Source organism: Hibiscus syriacus, unplaced genomic scaffold, assembly GCF_006381635.1.
Source record: "Hibiscus syriacus cultivar Baekdansim isolate YM2019G1 unplaced genomic scaffold, ASM638163v2 tig00116962_pilon, whole genome shotgun sequence".
Taxonomy (NCBI): Eukaryota; Viridiplantae; Streptophyta; class Magnoliopsida; order Malvales; family Malvaceae; genus Hibiscus; species Hibiscus syriacus.
Genome location: NW_024063488.1, coordinates 401291 through 417744, shown reverse-complemented (window position 1 = coordinate 417744; position 16454 = coordinate 401291). Strand labels below are relative to the sequence as shown.

The 16454-nt window shown below is 32.7% G+C and overlaps 2 protein-coding genes and 1 pseudogene across 2 annotated transcripts; 2 read left to right on the top strand and 1 right to left on the bottom strand.

Annotated features, from left to right (window-relative positions):
- The first annotated feature begins 5942 nt into the window (after nt 1–5942).
- On the top strand, nt 5943–6983 carry LOC120190128 (F-box protein At2g40925-like). Its single transcript, XM_039193257.1, has 2 exons — nt 5943–6172; nt 6434–6983. The coding sequence occupies exons 1-2, from the start codon at nt 5943–5945 to the stop codon at nt 6981–6983; spliced, it is 780 nt and encodes a 259-aa protein (XP_039049188.1).
- A 1400-nt stretch (nt 6984–8383) lies between these two features.
- On the top strand, nt 8384–11813 carry LOC120190383 (annotated as a pseudogene).
- A 2483-nt stretch (nt 11814–14296) lies between these two features.
- LOC120190480 (EPIDERMAL PATTERNING FACTOR-like protein 9) lies at nt 14297–14749 on the bottom strand. Its single transcript, XM_039193553.1, has 3 exons — nt 14677–14749; nt 14545–14597; nt 14297–14476 (listed from the first exon to the last, which is right to left on the bottom strand). The coding sequence occupies exons 1-3, from the start codon at nt 14747–14749 to the stop codon at nt 14297–14299; spliced, it is 306 nt and encodes a 101-aa protein (XP_039049484.1).
- Between the last annotated feature and the right edge of the window lie 1705 nt (nt 14750–16454).

The window sequence follows — 16454 nt, the reverse complement described above, 5'->3', positions numbered from 1 at the left end:
GCTCCTAGTTGGTCATAGACTCAGACAACGAACTAGTCACAAGAAGGCACAAATGCGTTGTGGGATATGTAGTGACCAGATCGTTTTCCATAATGGATCAGTGTGTCCCAACTATCTTTAACCAGCTTACTTCGACGGTCGACGGTTAGATACCTAATATTGCGGGGAATTACGTTATCAGGGAGTGTCTACGTCCAGTTGTCGCTTGAGTCAATCACATCGTGGAAGCCATGGCTGGGATTGGTGCTCTACAGAGTTGACATGTAATCGCGTAGAGGGCCAAGAGTTGGGACCCAAACATCATCTCACATACGAATGTTACAGTCGTTTCTTGGGAGCCAGATCAAATTACCTCAAAAGCGAATCCAATATTGGTACAATGCCCTCCATAAGGGTGAATGGGCTGGATGATTAATGAGAAATCAATAGAATCAACAAATTTACAACAAATTTAATTTCTAATTTACACATTCTTATTATTTAGGGTAAAATACACAAAATGGTCCCCCGACTATAAGTTACTACTTTGTTGAGTATTCCAATTATTAAAAGTTACAAAATGATCTTTCGACTATAGAACGTTGTTTTGTTGAGTCCTCCGACTATTAAAAGTTACAAAATGATCACCGACTAGTCATATGTTCCAAACTCATTATTTTCCATTAAAAATCTGAGCTAAGCATTAGCCTATTGATTAATATATGATAAAATATGATCTTAGAACCTTTTGAGTTGTATTTTGTGGATCGACTCTTCGTTTACATTGTGCCATCGGACAAATTCTTAAAATATTATGTCGTCGAGCTAATACTTAAAACAACGATGGTGTCACTAGACATCATTAAAATATGATTTTATCATATCTCAATTAACATGTTAACGTTCAACTTAGACAATCATCAATTTTTCTTAATGAAAAAGGACGGGATTGGAATATTTGAATAGTTTGGAGACCATTTATGACTTTTAATAGCAGGGAAACTTAACAAAGTAGCATCCTATTATTAGGGGACCACTTGTACTTTACACTATAATTTAATCTTAATCATAAAACTTTAACTTTTAATAAATAGATCATGGATGATAATATAAGTGTATTCAGTTTGATCCTATTCAATTTTTTAATAAAAGATGAACTGAATCACACTTCTAAAATAAAATCGAAACTGGATGACATCAAAATAATATATATATATATATATATATATATGCAAATTTTAATTGTTCACTATGTTGTTAACGACTGATCTAAGATATTGTTATTTTAAAGGTACTCGAGACTTTCTCGACCGTTTGACAGCTCGACCTAGCTCCTCTCGATCAGTTCGACCTCATAAGCCAGTGATTACTCGTATGACCTGTGAACCCTATGAATACCTAGAATAAAATTTTACTTCAATATTAACTCAGTTATTTATGAATTAGGTTCGAGCACTACTGTAAAGCGTGGCGAGGCAGGTGCTTAGTAGACTGTCGACTGATCCATTTTGTCAGGTGTGTTCCCTATGTGATATATGATTGTTTTATCTGTTTTGAAATGTGATTTACCAAAATTATTGATTTACTGATTTACAACTTGACTGTTTATGAACCATGGTTATCTGATATATGTTATTTGATTACTTATTTTCACTGGAAGATATGATTATGTCGATTTATGGATCATTGAGTTCACTGTTTACTATGTGAATTGTTTTATTGAGATACTATTTTGGGTAGGATACTAGAGTATCGAGGTTTAACTCTGATCAAGCTGGTAATTACTTATGAACCTATGGCGACCCTTGGGTAGGCTCTCAAGCCCCAAGATGTTCCTTTAGGTTGGTTTTTATACCCAATGAGCATAAGGTAAGCCCTTATGGATGCAATTATGAAGAACTGCATTTTGGTGTACGGGAGAAGGGTAATTATGAGTGTTAGAATTTAAACTTACTATGACTTTTATGATACTTTACTGGATTATTTCTTTGTTATTTTACCCATTATGTTTTACTTGTACCATTAGAACACATTGAGTTCCCTAGCTTACCTTTTCAAACTTTCCCCCCCTTTTAGATACATTTGGATAGGCACCCCGGACATGACACTTAGAGGATCAACACATTCGTACAGAACATTTTGTTGTAATGTTTTTATTTTTCGAACTGCTCTCATTTACGGTGACATGTGCCTATATTTTGAAATACTTATTTTTATGACGATTACTGCTTTTGTTACTGATGTTAGATTTACTGCGATACGGATTATGACATATTTTATTTTACACAATCACTTACGGTTTAATATTTACTTGTTGGATTTTTATCGTTATTAACTATGTTTGTTAAAGATGTTATTTATAACGAGGATTTAAATTATCGAAGATTGTTTGGAATATGTTTTGGAAATTTTTATTGTAATCCTCTAAATCTAGTCGTAACACATAGGATGAGTTAATTAAAATATGTTTGAAATGTTTGAAGCCTTTAAAATATGAAAAATACTATTCAATCACTATTTGTCACTATTCATCATACATACATACATGTATTGTCCGTGAACAGTGAGTTTAGAAACTTTTGATAAAGTTTCGAAACTTTGCCCCTTGAAACAGCTTCAACGGTATGATTTTCTTCAATGGTCATATTTTTAAGTACGAGTTTCAAAACTTTCAAAAATAGTATGTTTAAGAGTTTTGATATTGTCCCCAAAGTTTCGAAACTACCTGCACAGATAGCCTTAAATGCGCATTTGAAAGCTTCTAATGGTTATAACTCATCTCCAAAAGTCATAAACGACTAGAAACTCATTCCACACCATAAAAACACTCCAAGGACACTTGAAGAAGGTTACAACACCTATCCAAGAAATAAAGATCAAGAGAAAAACCCTTTTCACTTTCCCCCCCCCTTTTGTCTTGTACATATGTGTTTTAGCTCATTGTAAATCTTTTAATTATCTTTTTAGTGAGTTTAATTATTGTAAGCACATATCTTTGTGATGTTTTCTTATTTACATTTCTTATCATTTGTAAAAGGGGAGTGGTTCTAGTTTAGTCTTTTAAAAACAAAGGAGATTGTAAATGTTACTTTTGAGCGTAAAAAAGAAAAAACAAATTAGTGAATTTGTTAGAAAATCCTTAGTGTGGAGCTGAGGTAGTGGATGTAGACCTGATTTAGAAGTTGAATAACTATAAATCATTGTGCAAATTTTCCTATCATTTCTCCTCCATACCCAAAGATTTTCAAAAGGTTAATTCATTCACTCTTGGCACTTTTTCAATTGTTCTTTGAGCTCCATTAATCCTAACACACTATTTTCAAATTCAACATCCATAAAAGCAAACTTCAAGCTTAAACCAAGTGCAAACTCACGAGTTTAATTCAAAAGAATCATTTTCAAGAGTTTATTTTTTAAATTTATCTTATAACAAATTTAAAATGAACTTGATTTTGATCATTAATTTTTTAAAATTTGATTTAATTTGGAACAAATTATAAAAATATTAATACTGAATCACCAAATGAAAAATCAAAACCAAATTGAATTGTCTAATTTAATCTAGATCGATTTTTTAATATTCTCGGTCTTGTTACTCAACCTTAACTAATAAGTTTCAAACATATAATTGTTGGGTTCCTTGTGATGGGGTTTGGTTATACATATGATGCGACAGAGTCAATACAATAGGTTTTTGATCCAAATATAATAAGAAATTAATATAAAAAATAAAACCAATTTCAAATTATTTCTCATATTGGCTCTTTTTTTCAGTAAAAACGCATTACGTGAAAACATTTTTAATAAATTTTTTTTCTTTTTGGAAAGCGTCTTCATCTTGTATTGCTGAAGTCGGCCAAACCTTTAAAGGTTGAATTAAAAAAAAGGTTAAAAACAGGAAATAATATAAAAAATTTGTCTAAAAAGTATGAGTATGTGCAATGAGTATAGAAGATACTGATTATTCAATCCCTCCAAAAAGCAATAAAAGGAAGTGTCATAGCTGATTTTCTGGTCAGTCATGTATCCGAGGATTATCAGTCTCTGAGTTTTAATTTTTCAGGTAAAATTTGTTGTACATATCCATGAGCGAAGAATTGAGAGAAAACTTGAGGCTTCTGTTTCATGTTTAAATTATCGGCACCTCGTTGATTGATCGAATTATGGATTAAAATCGGACGATAAAAACCCTAAAATTGTATTTATTTATTAAAAAAATGATAAATAAGCTTCCTTCGGTAACTCGGAAAATTTAATGACAGTAGCCTTTTCCGTTGATTATTAGTTTTTCAGAAAAGATGGAAAGTTCAGGGATTTAAATGAAAACTGTTGATGTTGGATTTAATAACAAAGTTTGAAAGTAATAAGGGTATTATGGTCATTTTTCAAGGAGGTGACGTCCCTGCGAGCTGTGGTGTGCTGATGTACTTTGCATGCTTGAAGGTCTCCATGCACGTCCTGCTGAAAATTAAGGTTGTCATGTTTCAGATAAAAGCCTAATTACCGATTTTCTATCGTGTTTTACAGCGAAAGGATCGATCTTTTTGGAAAAGGGATCAATCCATTTTAACGGGGAGTGGATCCTATGCAAAACAGTAAGTTTGGGATCGATCCTTCAGGCCAAGAACTGTCTCTGCTTCCCGAGGATGCACGAGGGCAGATCTTTCCGCGACGACGACAGAGACATTCACCGACACAGCACCATCGTCTCCCGACTCGTGAACGGAGAGCAGGTGTTTCCGGTTCATCCTCAATTGCAGAAAAACACAATTACATACATGTTTTAAAATAATGGATAATGTGCGGAAAAAAGCCTTAAGGTTTCTAGTGTTTGCAATCTGACATCCAACAACTTTTAGTATTGTTTTAAAAATTGTGAATTAACCCTTAAACTTTTAGGAATTCTAATTTTTATCCCCTATTTTCACATGAAGCTTAATTTAGTACCCAAATTCTTAAGACTCATATATGAAACCCCTTAACTTTTCATTTAACCCTTGAATTCATTAAATTTATAATTCAACCCAAAATTAATTTTTTTTGAACAATTTGTACCTAGGAAGAAGGGGAATGAGAATTTTATTCATAACAGATATTAAACTCACAACCTAGGTAACAACTAAAATCTTTTAACCGCATTCTCTAAAGATTATTAACCTTAAAATTTAAGATTTAATTAAAAAAACTAGTTTGGTTTTTATTCAAAACTTTTAATCCAAACTTTAAGATGTAACATTTACATCTAAACACATATTTCACAATTAATTTTAATCTTACCACTATAATATTTAATTTTATTATCGTTGATATTTGTCAATCTCACCAAAAATAATCTCATCGTAGGCCCAAATAAACTAGTGAAAGAATTAGGAAATTTGAAAAGACTAGAAGCACCGATCTCCAAGCATTCTGAGATCCAACGGTCGGACAAGATTTTTCCAACTCGAAGTACAAAAAAGAAGGAAAAAAAACGTACTCCCGCTCTTGCTTGCCGCCCATAAAATTAAAAAAAAAAAGCAATAATTCATTAGTTCGCTATTTGTTTGGGTAAAGTATAGTAATGATCACTGAATTTTTTTAAAGATTTTATTTAGGTCTCTAAACTTTTAAAATTTTCAATACAGTTCCTAACATTTAGTCCGTTTATAATATGGTCCTCCAATATTTACGTCAGATACCATATTACAAACGGATTAAATGTTTAGGGACTGTATTGTAAGTTTTAAAAGTTTGTGGACCTAAATGAAATATTTAGAAAAGTTCAGTGACCATTACAATACTTTACCCTAATTTTTTGGTGAAGAGATTTTATAATAATTTAATAATTATTTAAAAATTTAATTTTTTTTATAGTAAAACAGAATCATTGAATCATAAGTTAATGATTGTTTAGGTACTTTACTCTTTTAAAAGTGTTGTTCAAAGAATTGGGGTTTCTAGAAAGTTTCAGTCTGATCTCAACAATGAAGCCTAAATTGATGAACAGATCTGCAGAAGAGATCGGCAACAACCATGATTTGTTAACCCAACTCCTCCTCAGGTTACCCACCAAATCCCTCCTCAAGTTCAAGTGTGTCTCCAAACAATGGCTCTCTCTCATTTCAGACCCTCAGTTCTGTCTCTCCCACACTCGCCACCAACACCGAGATGATGATCGATTTCTCGAGCCTACTGCTCTTTTGCTGAAAGTACAGTACATGTGGTCGCCTTAATTCGACGTGGTTCCTTTGAGACATTACAGTAAAGTCCCTTTCTTTGATTATATATCGAGCTCTAACTTCGACTTGATTCAATCTTGTAATGGATTGTTTCTTTTATAATCCCTGGATTATGATGATAATGATGATGAGGACGATTCTGTTTCCGGCTATTTCATCTGCAATCCGACTACGAAGAAATTTAAGAAGCTATCTTTTCCTAGAAACCCTTTTAAAGCTTGTGATTTTTATGTTAGTTTGGCTTTTGATACTCTGAAATCTCCTCATTATAAGATCATCGTTGTTCGGGAAGTGTCAGTAAATTCTTATGAGTTTGAGATGGATATATATGCGTCCGAAACTAATTGTTGGAAAGTATCCGAATTCAATTTCAAGGCCGACGATGAACGCATGGCCTTTGAGGACGCAGTCTTCTGTAATGGTAAGCTTCATTGGAATAGTTGCGGAAACGAATTGCTGTATTTCGATGATGAGAAGGGAAGTTTTCAGATAATGCAGATGCCAACGCCATCAAGTGATCACCATCAGCTTGAGATTCATAGGTATTTTGGAGAGATCAATGGGAATTTACATCTTGCAGTGACATACCATGTTTACATTGCTTTGGGCTTGAATGTCCATCAGATGTCAAGCGATTATTCACATTGGTTCTTGAAGCATCGTCTGAATCTCGGTGATGCCATGAAGGTTTTCCCAGAGTTGAACTTGGGGTGTTTCCCGTTTGCACCCGGGTTCTCCGGTGTGAGTTTTGTTGGATCCAAGAAAAAAATGAGGCAAAGGTTGTGATATGGGCTGATGGTAAGATAATATGCTATGATTTCGGCGACGTGGCATGGAAAATGGTGTATGATCCAGGGCCTGGTCTCAAGTTTGGCGCTCATCATGACCATTTCAATCATTTACATGAACAAAGGTTTATCAAATATCCTGTATTTGAGCAATCTTCTTCACTCATATTTGAAGGTGAGACATATATATGTAGTGGATTTGATGATGCATGTTTTGATTTGGATATTCTGCAAATATCTAGCAAATCTCATTCCCTTATTTGTGTTGTCAACTATTTTGTATGTTATATGGATTTAAGTACTATTGTTTAAGGCAATTGCTTTCTCCAAGTGATAAGTTTTGTGCATATTTGTATTCATCAATATCTTGAAAATGGGATGATTCCTGCATTAGTTTTGAGGCTAATGATCTTGTAACAGACATTATAGATTCCAAATTTTGAAGGCCAAGTGTTGAAAATCATTGTTTTAAGGGGTTCTCTAGTGATTTGCTACCGAGGTAAATGGTGCAACTTCGATAAATGTAAATGAGCTAAGGGCATGCCATAATTTACACTGGCAGCGTGCATTTGGTTAGTCTTGTTTACAGTGGAACAGAAATGCCATTCTATAATGTTTTGAGACCCTCTTTTGCGTTTGAGCAAATGCATGGAGTTTTCATCAATATTATGAGGTCTTATTTCAGAAGTTATTTTGTGTAAACATTAGAGCAAATGTGGTATGTATCGAATATTTTCAGTAGTTCCTGGTTCTCTGTCATAGCGAGCACGAGCAGGTCGCCGCCGACGGCATACCTACGTATAATTTATCTTTAATCACTTAATAAGTGTATATTTAAATATATGTATATATATATATACACACACAAACAATGGAAAATTGAAAATATTATATTAATTTTAATTTATCAAAAATAATTCTTAAATTTAACCAGATTCATATCAATACTACATAAATCAAAAAATAAAACTTGTTTTTTTCATGAAAAGAAAAGATAAACAATTAATCTTTAATAACCCTTAATAAATTTTATTATATCAATAAATTAACACTAACTATTTCAACTTAATTCAATTAAAAATAGGGTAAAGTATAATAATGGTCATTAAACTTTTTTAAAGCTTTCATTTAGGTTCCTCAACTTTTAAAACTTGCAATACAGTCCTCAACATTTAGTCCGTTTTCAATATGGTCCCCCAACAGTTACGTCGGGGACCATATTGCAAACAGACTAAATGTTGGGGCACCATATTGCAAACAGACTAAATGTTGGGGGACCGTATTGCAAGTTTTAAAAGTTAGGGGACTGTATTGCAAGTTTTAAAGTTGTTTGGACCTAAATGAAATTTTAAGAAAAGTTAAGTGACCATTACTATACTTTACCATTTGTTTTTACAAAACTCGATTCAAAGCAAAAGGAGATGTGCGGAAGAGCTCGTTGTACGCTTCGCGCCGATGAAATCCCCAGAGCTTGCCATCGCAACAATGGCCCGACCCGCCATGTTAACATGGACCGGTACAGTTAATCCATATCAGTATTTTAGATATTTTTCTCTCCACCTTTCGTGCGTCTGTCTTTTTTTATTTTTATTTTGCTCGGTTTTGGAATTTGATTTGAAAAATCATATAGGTACCGTCCTTCGTATAATGCTGGCCCGGGAACGAATTTGCCTGTTGTTCGACGAGACGATGGATCTAATACAGACGGAGCAGGTTTTGTTCTTCACTGCATGAAATGGGGACTAATTCCTAGTTTCAATAAGAACACCGACAAGCCGGACTTTTTCAAGATGGTAATCCTTTTATTTAAGCTTCCTTTATTCCAAGCAGTGTGTTCAACTTTGTATAGTCTTCAGTCTAAATCCATTTTTTAATCTATTGGCAGTTTATTTTCCCTATTTAGGGCATTCATTTTGAAGAAATAAATGTGATTGAATGTATGTTATATCTTAGTATTTTACTCATTTCAATCAAATATGATTCTTCTTTTAGTTTTCAGTGCCTTTCAAGAAGTATAAAAGAAACAACCAAAAATTTGCCGTATAAACATGTTCAACAAAATCTTCGGTAGCTTATGTAAATTATAGGACCATTACTGCAGTTCAAGTTAATTTTGACTTGACAATCCCATCCTAGCTCCAAAATCTCTACCAGCTTTAACGAAACACAGTTATACACACACACACACACACATATATATAAGTTTTGACATCATAAATTGGGAAAACCTTTTCTAATGTTGGCAGTTTTGCAAATCCACAGGTCAATGCTCGATCCGAGTCGGTATCTGAAAAGGCTTCTTTTCGACGCCTCCTTCCTAAAAGCCAGTGTGTGGTGACAGTTGAAGGGTATGGAACCAAGGATGGTATATTTTCCTTGTAGAAAAATTCACATATTCTGTTGCTGCACTTGTCTTATGCTGTGAAAAATCAAATTTTGAAGCGCATATATATATGAAGATGCTATAGCTCAAGCCTGAAAATGCGATAAAACTAAGAATCAATAGTAGATTTTAGAGGATAGAATTTCTGTTTATGATATCTTGATGAACAATTATTGTGGTGCTGTTTTTTCCATTTGAGTTGCTCTATTTTTTAGGTTCATTTCTTGTATCTGTATAGGAAATCTTACGATAATCACTCTCTTTCATTCTTCATGTCATTGTCTCCATTGTTTCTATCTTTTTTATACATTCAGGTTCTATGAGTGGAAGAAAGATGGGTCGAGAAAGCAGCCTCACTACATTCATTTTGAGGATGGTAGGCCTCTAGTTTTTGCTGCTCTTTATGATTCTTGGGAGAACACTGAAGGTGACGTCCTTTATTCAGATTCACATATTTAGAATGTGCAGTAATTAAATTTCTCTACTCCTAGTTGATTTACATGTACTATATTATGGGTCCCTGCTTTACTCATATGAACCAATTATTTACTTTGGGTTATACGGATCTAAATTAGTTAATTAATGAATAACTCTTCTGTTAAGATCCAAGATTTGGTATTTTTCTCTTAAAATTATAATCCATTTGAGCAAATGACACATTAGCGTATTTCATCCTACAGGTGAGAAACTTTACTCTTTTATTATTCTTACTACTTCTGCTTCATCAACTTTGCAGTGGCTTCATGGTGAGTCATTCTACTTTAATTGTTTTAATTGCTAGTTTCAGCATTGCAGTATTAATAATCTCTACAGTTATAGGTTCTGTTTTACTTTAATAAATATGAGGTGGTCCACTTTTAGGATTATAATTTTATGTTAAGGTTTGTCACAGTGAGTGAGAGCTGTGAAGTTATGTACTCGATTTTTTTCTTTCTAAATCAATATGTCAACATTAGGATAAGCAATTAATGGGAAGTATTATTAAGTTATAGGAACATGTTTTCTTTCTATGTGTTCATAATTTATTTCATTTAGTTACCATCACCTCCTAGCTTTTTTCTTGGATGTATCCATCACCTAATTGGGGACCATAGACGAATATGCTTATGACTCATCCACAATAATGTGGCAACTTTAAGATCTGTTAATGACATGGTGAGTGAAAAGGCTCAAGTATATAATTCTAGTTTGATGATAAGAGATTTATCTGATCTCATACTCCTAGGAATCATATTAAGTACGTGAGATTTGCATATGCTGAGTCTTTTGATTATGCTGAGCTACTAAAATGCCAGTAACCAGTACATGATGAAAACTGTTTTCTCAGATCATTTTTGAGATGCAGGTTACTATTCCAGCGTTATTTATGGCCTTGTTTATCTGTTTCCCTTGATATTGTTCTCGAATAATTAGATATTCCAGCCATTCCCATCATAGCCAAATTTAAGGAGTCTTAAACTAACACATTCAATTAATGTCTCTGTGTAGACAGGATGCCTGTAATTTTGGGTGACAAGGGATCAACGGATTCGTGGCTAGATGGTTCTAAAATTGATACATTGCTTAAACCATATGAAAATCCAGATTTGGTGAGAGCCTTGTTAATCTGAGTAATTACAATGATACGTCTGCCTTTTAGATATTTTTAACGATAATAAAGTTACGAGTTTTTTTTTCCTTACGTGCTAAAATTCAACTCAGGTATGGTATCCGGTGACCCCTGCAATTGGTAAACTGTCTTTCGAAGGACCCGAGTGTGTTAAAGAGGTAGGGCATGTTGGAATTTATGTTATTTGGTTTCATAGTCTGGGGATTCAACAGCTCACAGTGCAGATCATTGGTCTAGATACAACACCATGGATAAAAATTTCAACATTGTACAACACCTTCAACTATGTTTGTAGGTACCATTGAAGACACAAGAAAATAATTTGATCTCAAAGTTTTTCTCAACAAGGGAAGTTAAAAAGGAACAAGAATCAAATATGAACCGAAGTTTGTGCAATGAATCCGTCAAAACAAATTCGCCGAAGAACTTAGAAGGAACCTAAAAGCACAGATGATGAGCTTCCATCCTCAACAGATAAGGGGAACCATGATTCAAAGTCAAATGTTCCCGCACTTTCATTCAGGGATGTAGGTAAGATCCAAACAAAGAGTGATTACGAGGAGTTCTCAGCCGATACAAAGCCATCTAAAGAAGAAATTGAAGCAAGTCCCGCGAAGAAAAAGGGAAACATCAAGAGTGGTGGTGATAAGCAACCAACACTGTTTTCGTACTTTGGCAAAAAATAGCTTGTTCGAGTTCAAGTCTAGTACAATCGCTCGAGTTCCGGTTTAGCGACTGCATGTGTATATAGTAAGTCTAGGTTCTATTTTGAATGCTCCGCTGGATCTACATGTAGGGCTTTGAGGCAAATTGTAGTCTGCATTTTAGGTCTCCCAAAACTTTGTTTGGGATTGATGACACACTACTTGCATGGAATGGACGTAAGACTTGAACTTCGAGACTTTGCTAAGATAGTAACGGTATTTAAATTTAGGATGCTTCTAGTTTAACTGCTAGTCTGCTAGAACATAGTAATTTCAGAACTACACTGATCACTATCTAGTTTAAATTTTATTATTATAAAATAATTAAAAAATAACCATATGAATATTAAAATTAAAATTAAAAATATTATTACATATATTAATCAAGTTTTAAGTGTTATTTTCAACAACAAAAAAAGTTTTAAGTGTTTAGTAATAAAAGTTTTATTTGACAGAAACTATTTAATAAATTTTTATTATATATATATATTAAGTAGGTTGAATTTTTTAATATACATTTAAAATAAAATATGTAATAATTATTTTTTCTTCTTTCTATAATTCACTTTATGATAGCTGTTGTGGTTGAATCTAAACACACATTTTATCTTTGATTTTAATTTCATTGTTACAAATTTACAATATCCAATTCCATTGTCACTTTTATTTTCAAGGACGAAACTAAAACGAGAGAGACTTTAATCCATCTGTCTTTTTTAAACTAATTATTATTTAAATCTCTGTATATTACATCAATTAATGTTAATAATAATCTCTCTTTCTTTGATACAAATGAATGATCTCTTTTGAAATCATGGGTGAATGTAAAATTTAAATTAGGCGAAGAGTTTATAAAATTTTAGGAGAATGAAACTAGAATATCAATAAAAATACATAAATTATATGAAATTTAAAATTTTCATTGATGATCGTTCTTATTTATCCCTGAAACTATAATGATTTGAGGATTGTTGTGGAATACAAGCTGTGGCCAGTTGCCACCCTCAACGTTTTCGATGGGTCACCATTTCTGAATATCAACATTTGCTGGTTTTCCCAGGGACAATGTCCTTGTAGTAAGGAGAATTCAGCTTTCATTTTCATGGTGTCCTCCATTGATGAAGATTGATCCTTGAGGATGATAAGATTTTCAAAGGGTCCATTCAATCTTTTGTTTTACGTCCAAATGTAATAATTTTCTCAGATCCATGCACCCATTCCCGTGTTTCTCTCTTTCTGTTTCTTCATTAATGCCTGACCTTGGCACTTCCTCAACCTTCAGTCTTGGTTGAGAGGAAATTTTAAATTTTAAGGTTGACAAGTGATTTCAACGTTGCTTATTTATTGATAATTTTGATTTAAGGACTAAGTCAATAATATAGTTAATGGGTGAAATATTAAAATAAAAGTTATGAAATTAGTGGGTTGAAATATTTTTATTTATGCTGTTTAATCAAAATATATATATAAAAAAAGCTTCTTTTAAATAAAAAGCCTTTAATAAGCTGAGCAGTGGGAAAGCGGAATTTCACTATTTTAATTTGCATTATAAAACATTATATTTAAACATTATATATAATATTAGGATTACAGATAAAATATAAATTTTCTTATAAAAATGAAATTAAAATTTTATACTTAATGTTTCATATGTAAAAAAAATTAAAGGTGTATTTCAATAAAAAAAATGTCCCTCATATATATTTTAGGTCTAGGAAAATATATATCAGAGTTATTTCAATAAAAATAATAAATTAAAATTTTAATTTAATTAATATTATTTTAAAATTTAAATTTGTATAATTATGTAATAACGACGTCTTCTACTAATTAAAATGTTTTCCGTTACTAAGTTCAATCCCCATAGACATTCATTTATGCAATTGATGTTTCAGTAGCTAAAATTAAAAATGTTATTATTGTTTCAAGAGCTAAGTCTTTTAGTTATTAAAAATTGTATCCGTTAATTATTAATTAAAAATTATAGATATATAATTGAATAATTGTAAGCATTATTCATAGATATAATTATTTAGATAATTGTGGAACTGTTGAATGATCTCAGTGGTAAAATAGAATGTTGTCCTCCCTGAGGATTCGAGTTTAAGTATCTGTATTTACATGGTGTATACGTGTTGTCAACATCAGGGCAGGACCTTTGCAGGGACTAGTAGAAACCTTGGTCCCAGCCAATTAATTTTTTACTGTTAATTAATACTAGAAAAAATATATTTCTGGGAAATAAATAAAATAAGTTCTACCAACCCTCAATTGAAGAAGATTATATTTTTGAAAAATATAAAAATACTTTGATTCTCCTTTTGATAAATTTTTAGTTTCGCCCCAGAAGAACACGCTAAGAAAATTCTAAATGAAAATTTTAAATTATTAAGAATAATATAAAATTATCCTGATAGAACACACAGATATATATACAAATAAGCTTAATGATACAATTTCCCTCCAAGAAGATTGCACCATAGCCAAATACAAAGGGAAAGCAGAACAGCTAAACTGGACACCACTCCTCACAATCCACATCTTTAGTAGGAAATCTAGTTTCTAATATCTTCTTGTTTTAAACCGGTCAAACTCAAACTCACAACTCAGTAGATTTATGAGCTATGGCAAACGCATTTGTAGTGATACGCACTATTCATCGGGTCGTTCCCTTCAACTGGAACTTGCTCAGCTGTACATCTGTGTTTGCATCCTCTACATTCATTATAAGTGCATGTAGGCCATGTGGATCCAATCATCATTCTCCTCTTCGTTTCTGCTTCACTGCTGCTGGCCTGTAATGGGATAAAAACAAGTAAAGGATTTGCAGGGATTTGTAATGAGAAAATGGGAATACTTTTACCTGCAAATGAGAGGCCCCCTGTTGGAAAGGAAACAATACTTGAGTTCTAGATCCTGCAAAAATGGAAGAAAATCACTGTTTTATACTACAATTTAAGAACATATTCATAAATGAAGATAAGGGGATTATGACCTTGTATTACGTGTGCAGCAAGGAGTAGAGTGAAGAGTAGCAGAAGTGAATGGATTTGTTTAATGTTGGACATTGTGCCTAGTTTGGTTATGGAAAGAAAAGTTTAGAAGGTGACATACATGAAGTATTAGGTCAGTATATATGAAGGATAAATGAGAGAGAAGGATAGAAAAGAAGTGTGGTAAATTGAAGCAAAGAGGTCCCCAAGCATCCATACCCATGGATGGACCGAGGGGACGGGTACGATTGTCTCTCTTGAAAATTTCAAAATTTCATATAATTTAGGTATTATTTTATACTTTTATTGTTAATATGATTTCGTTTCCTTTAAAATTTTATAAATTTACTAATTTTAATGCTGGTTGGACGAAAGCAATAGATTGAGTAGCGGAGTTACAAAAGTGCCCATTCATCTGTCTTTGAAGGACCTCAAGGGTTGAACTACAATAATATTTAATTAAATTGATGTCATGAATTAATCATAAGGCCAAAGCCTAACAAAACATAAGGTCATGATGACCCAAATTAGACCGAATTCCAGCAATGCCAATAGCCATGAAATTTCTCAAACTTTGAAATCAACAATTATGGGTCAACTCTTAAATATAAACCCAAATAAACATTTTTTTATGTGAACCCACAAAGTTATTTTAGCGATTAAAGAGAGTATTGTTATTTTTAACAGTCTTGGGTTCAAGCAGCTATATCTGTAAGATGTGTGTACGCTGTTAATTAGTTAAATTTTTTTTAACATATATTACATTATAATCATTCTAAAAAAACATTTTCACATTAATAATCCAAATTCAACAATTCAGGCTCAAGCAAAATACATCTCCAATAATCTTCTTTTAAGGCCACAAGGCTCAAACATTTTGGCATGATTTTGATGTTACAAGTATGTTCATTAATTTTATAAATAATTAGTAATTAAATTACTAGCTCAATTATGCATAATCTAAATGAAATCCTTTGGGGGGACGGATCCCTTGATTATTAGAATGAAAAAGATTGACCCGTTAGCTTGAATGATCAATCCATTTGTTAAAAGGATCGATTCTAAAAAAATCAATCATTCGAATTAGAAATCGTGAAAACTTGTTTTATGTTATCTTTTAAATCCCCTAAAGTAAGTTTGTAACTTTTGATATATATTTGTTTTGAAGGAAATAGAAACATTAACTTCAAAGTTGATTTCAGCAAGGCGTTTGACTCAGTTGATTGGGATTTTTTTGAATTCATCTTGAAAAAATTGGGGCTTGGTAAAATATGGCGTACTTGGATCGAAATTTGCATCTCGACCGTGTCAATATCTGTCCTTTTTAATGGTGCCCCATCTAGCTAATTTAACATCAAGAAAGGGCTTCGCCAAGGTTGCCCCCTGTCCCCCCACCTCTTCAATTTAGTGGGTGAAGCTTTGAGCGGGCTGCTAAGCAAAACGTCTGATGCTGGTCTGATTGAAGGTGTCTTGGTCGGTTCTTCTAATATGAGGATACCCCACTTCCTATTCGTAAATGACTTAATCGTCTTCTCCAAAGTCAATTTAGACATGGCCAAGAACATCATCGTTACAAACTAACTTTAGATGATTGAATTGTAAAGTTCTAAAAAATTGCATAACTATCCCGGTTGTAACCTAAAAAATTATTGTCCAAACATTCTAGGTTGCAACTGAAATTATTATCAATTGTGTAACTTTTTAGAATAGTTAAGTAACATTTTAAGTTAAAACCCACCGCAATGTAACATTATCGGTTGTAACCGAAATTATTATCAAT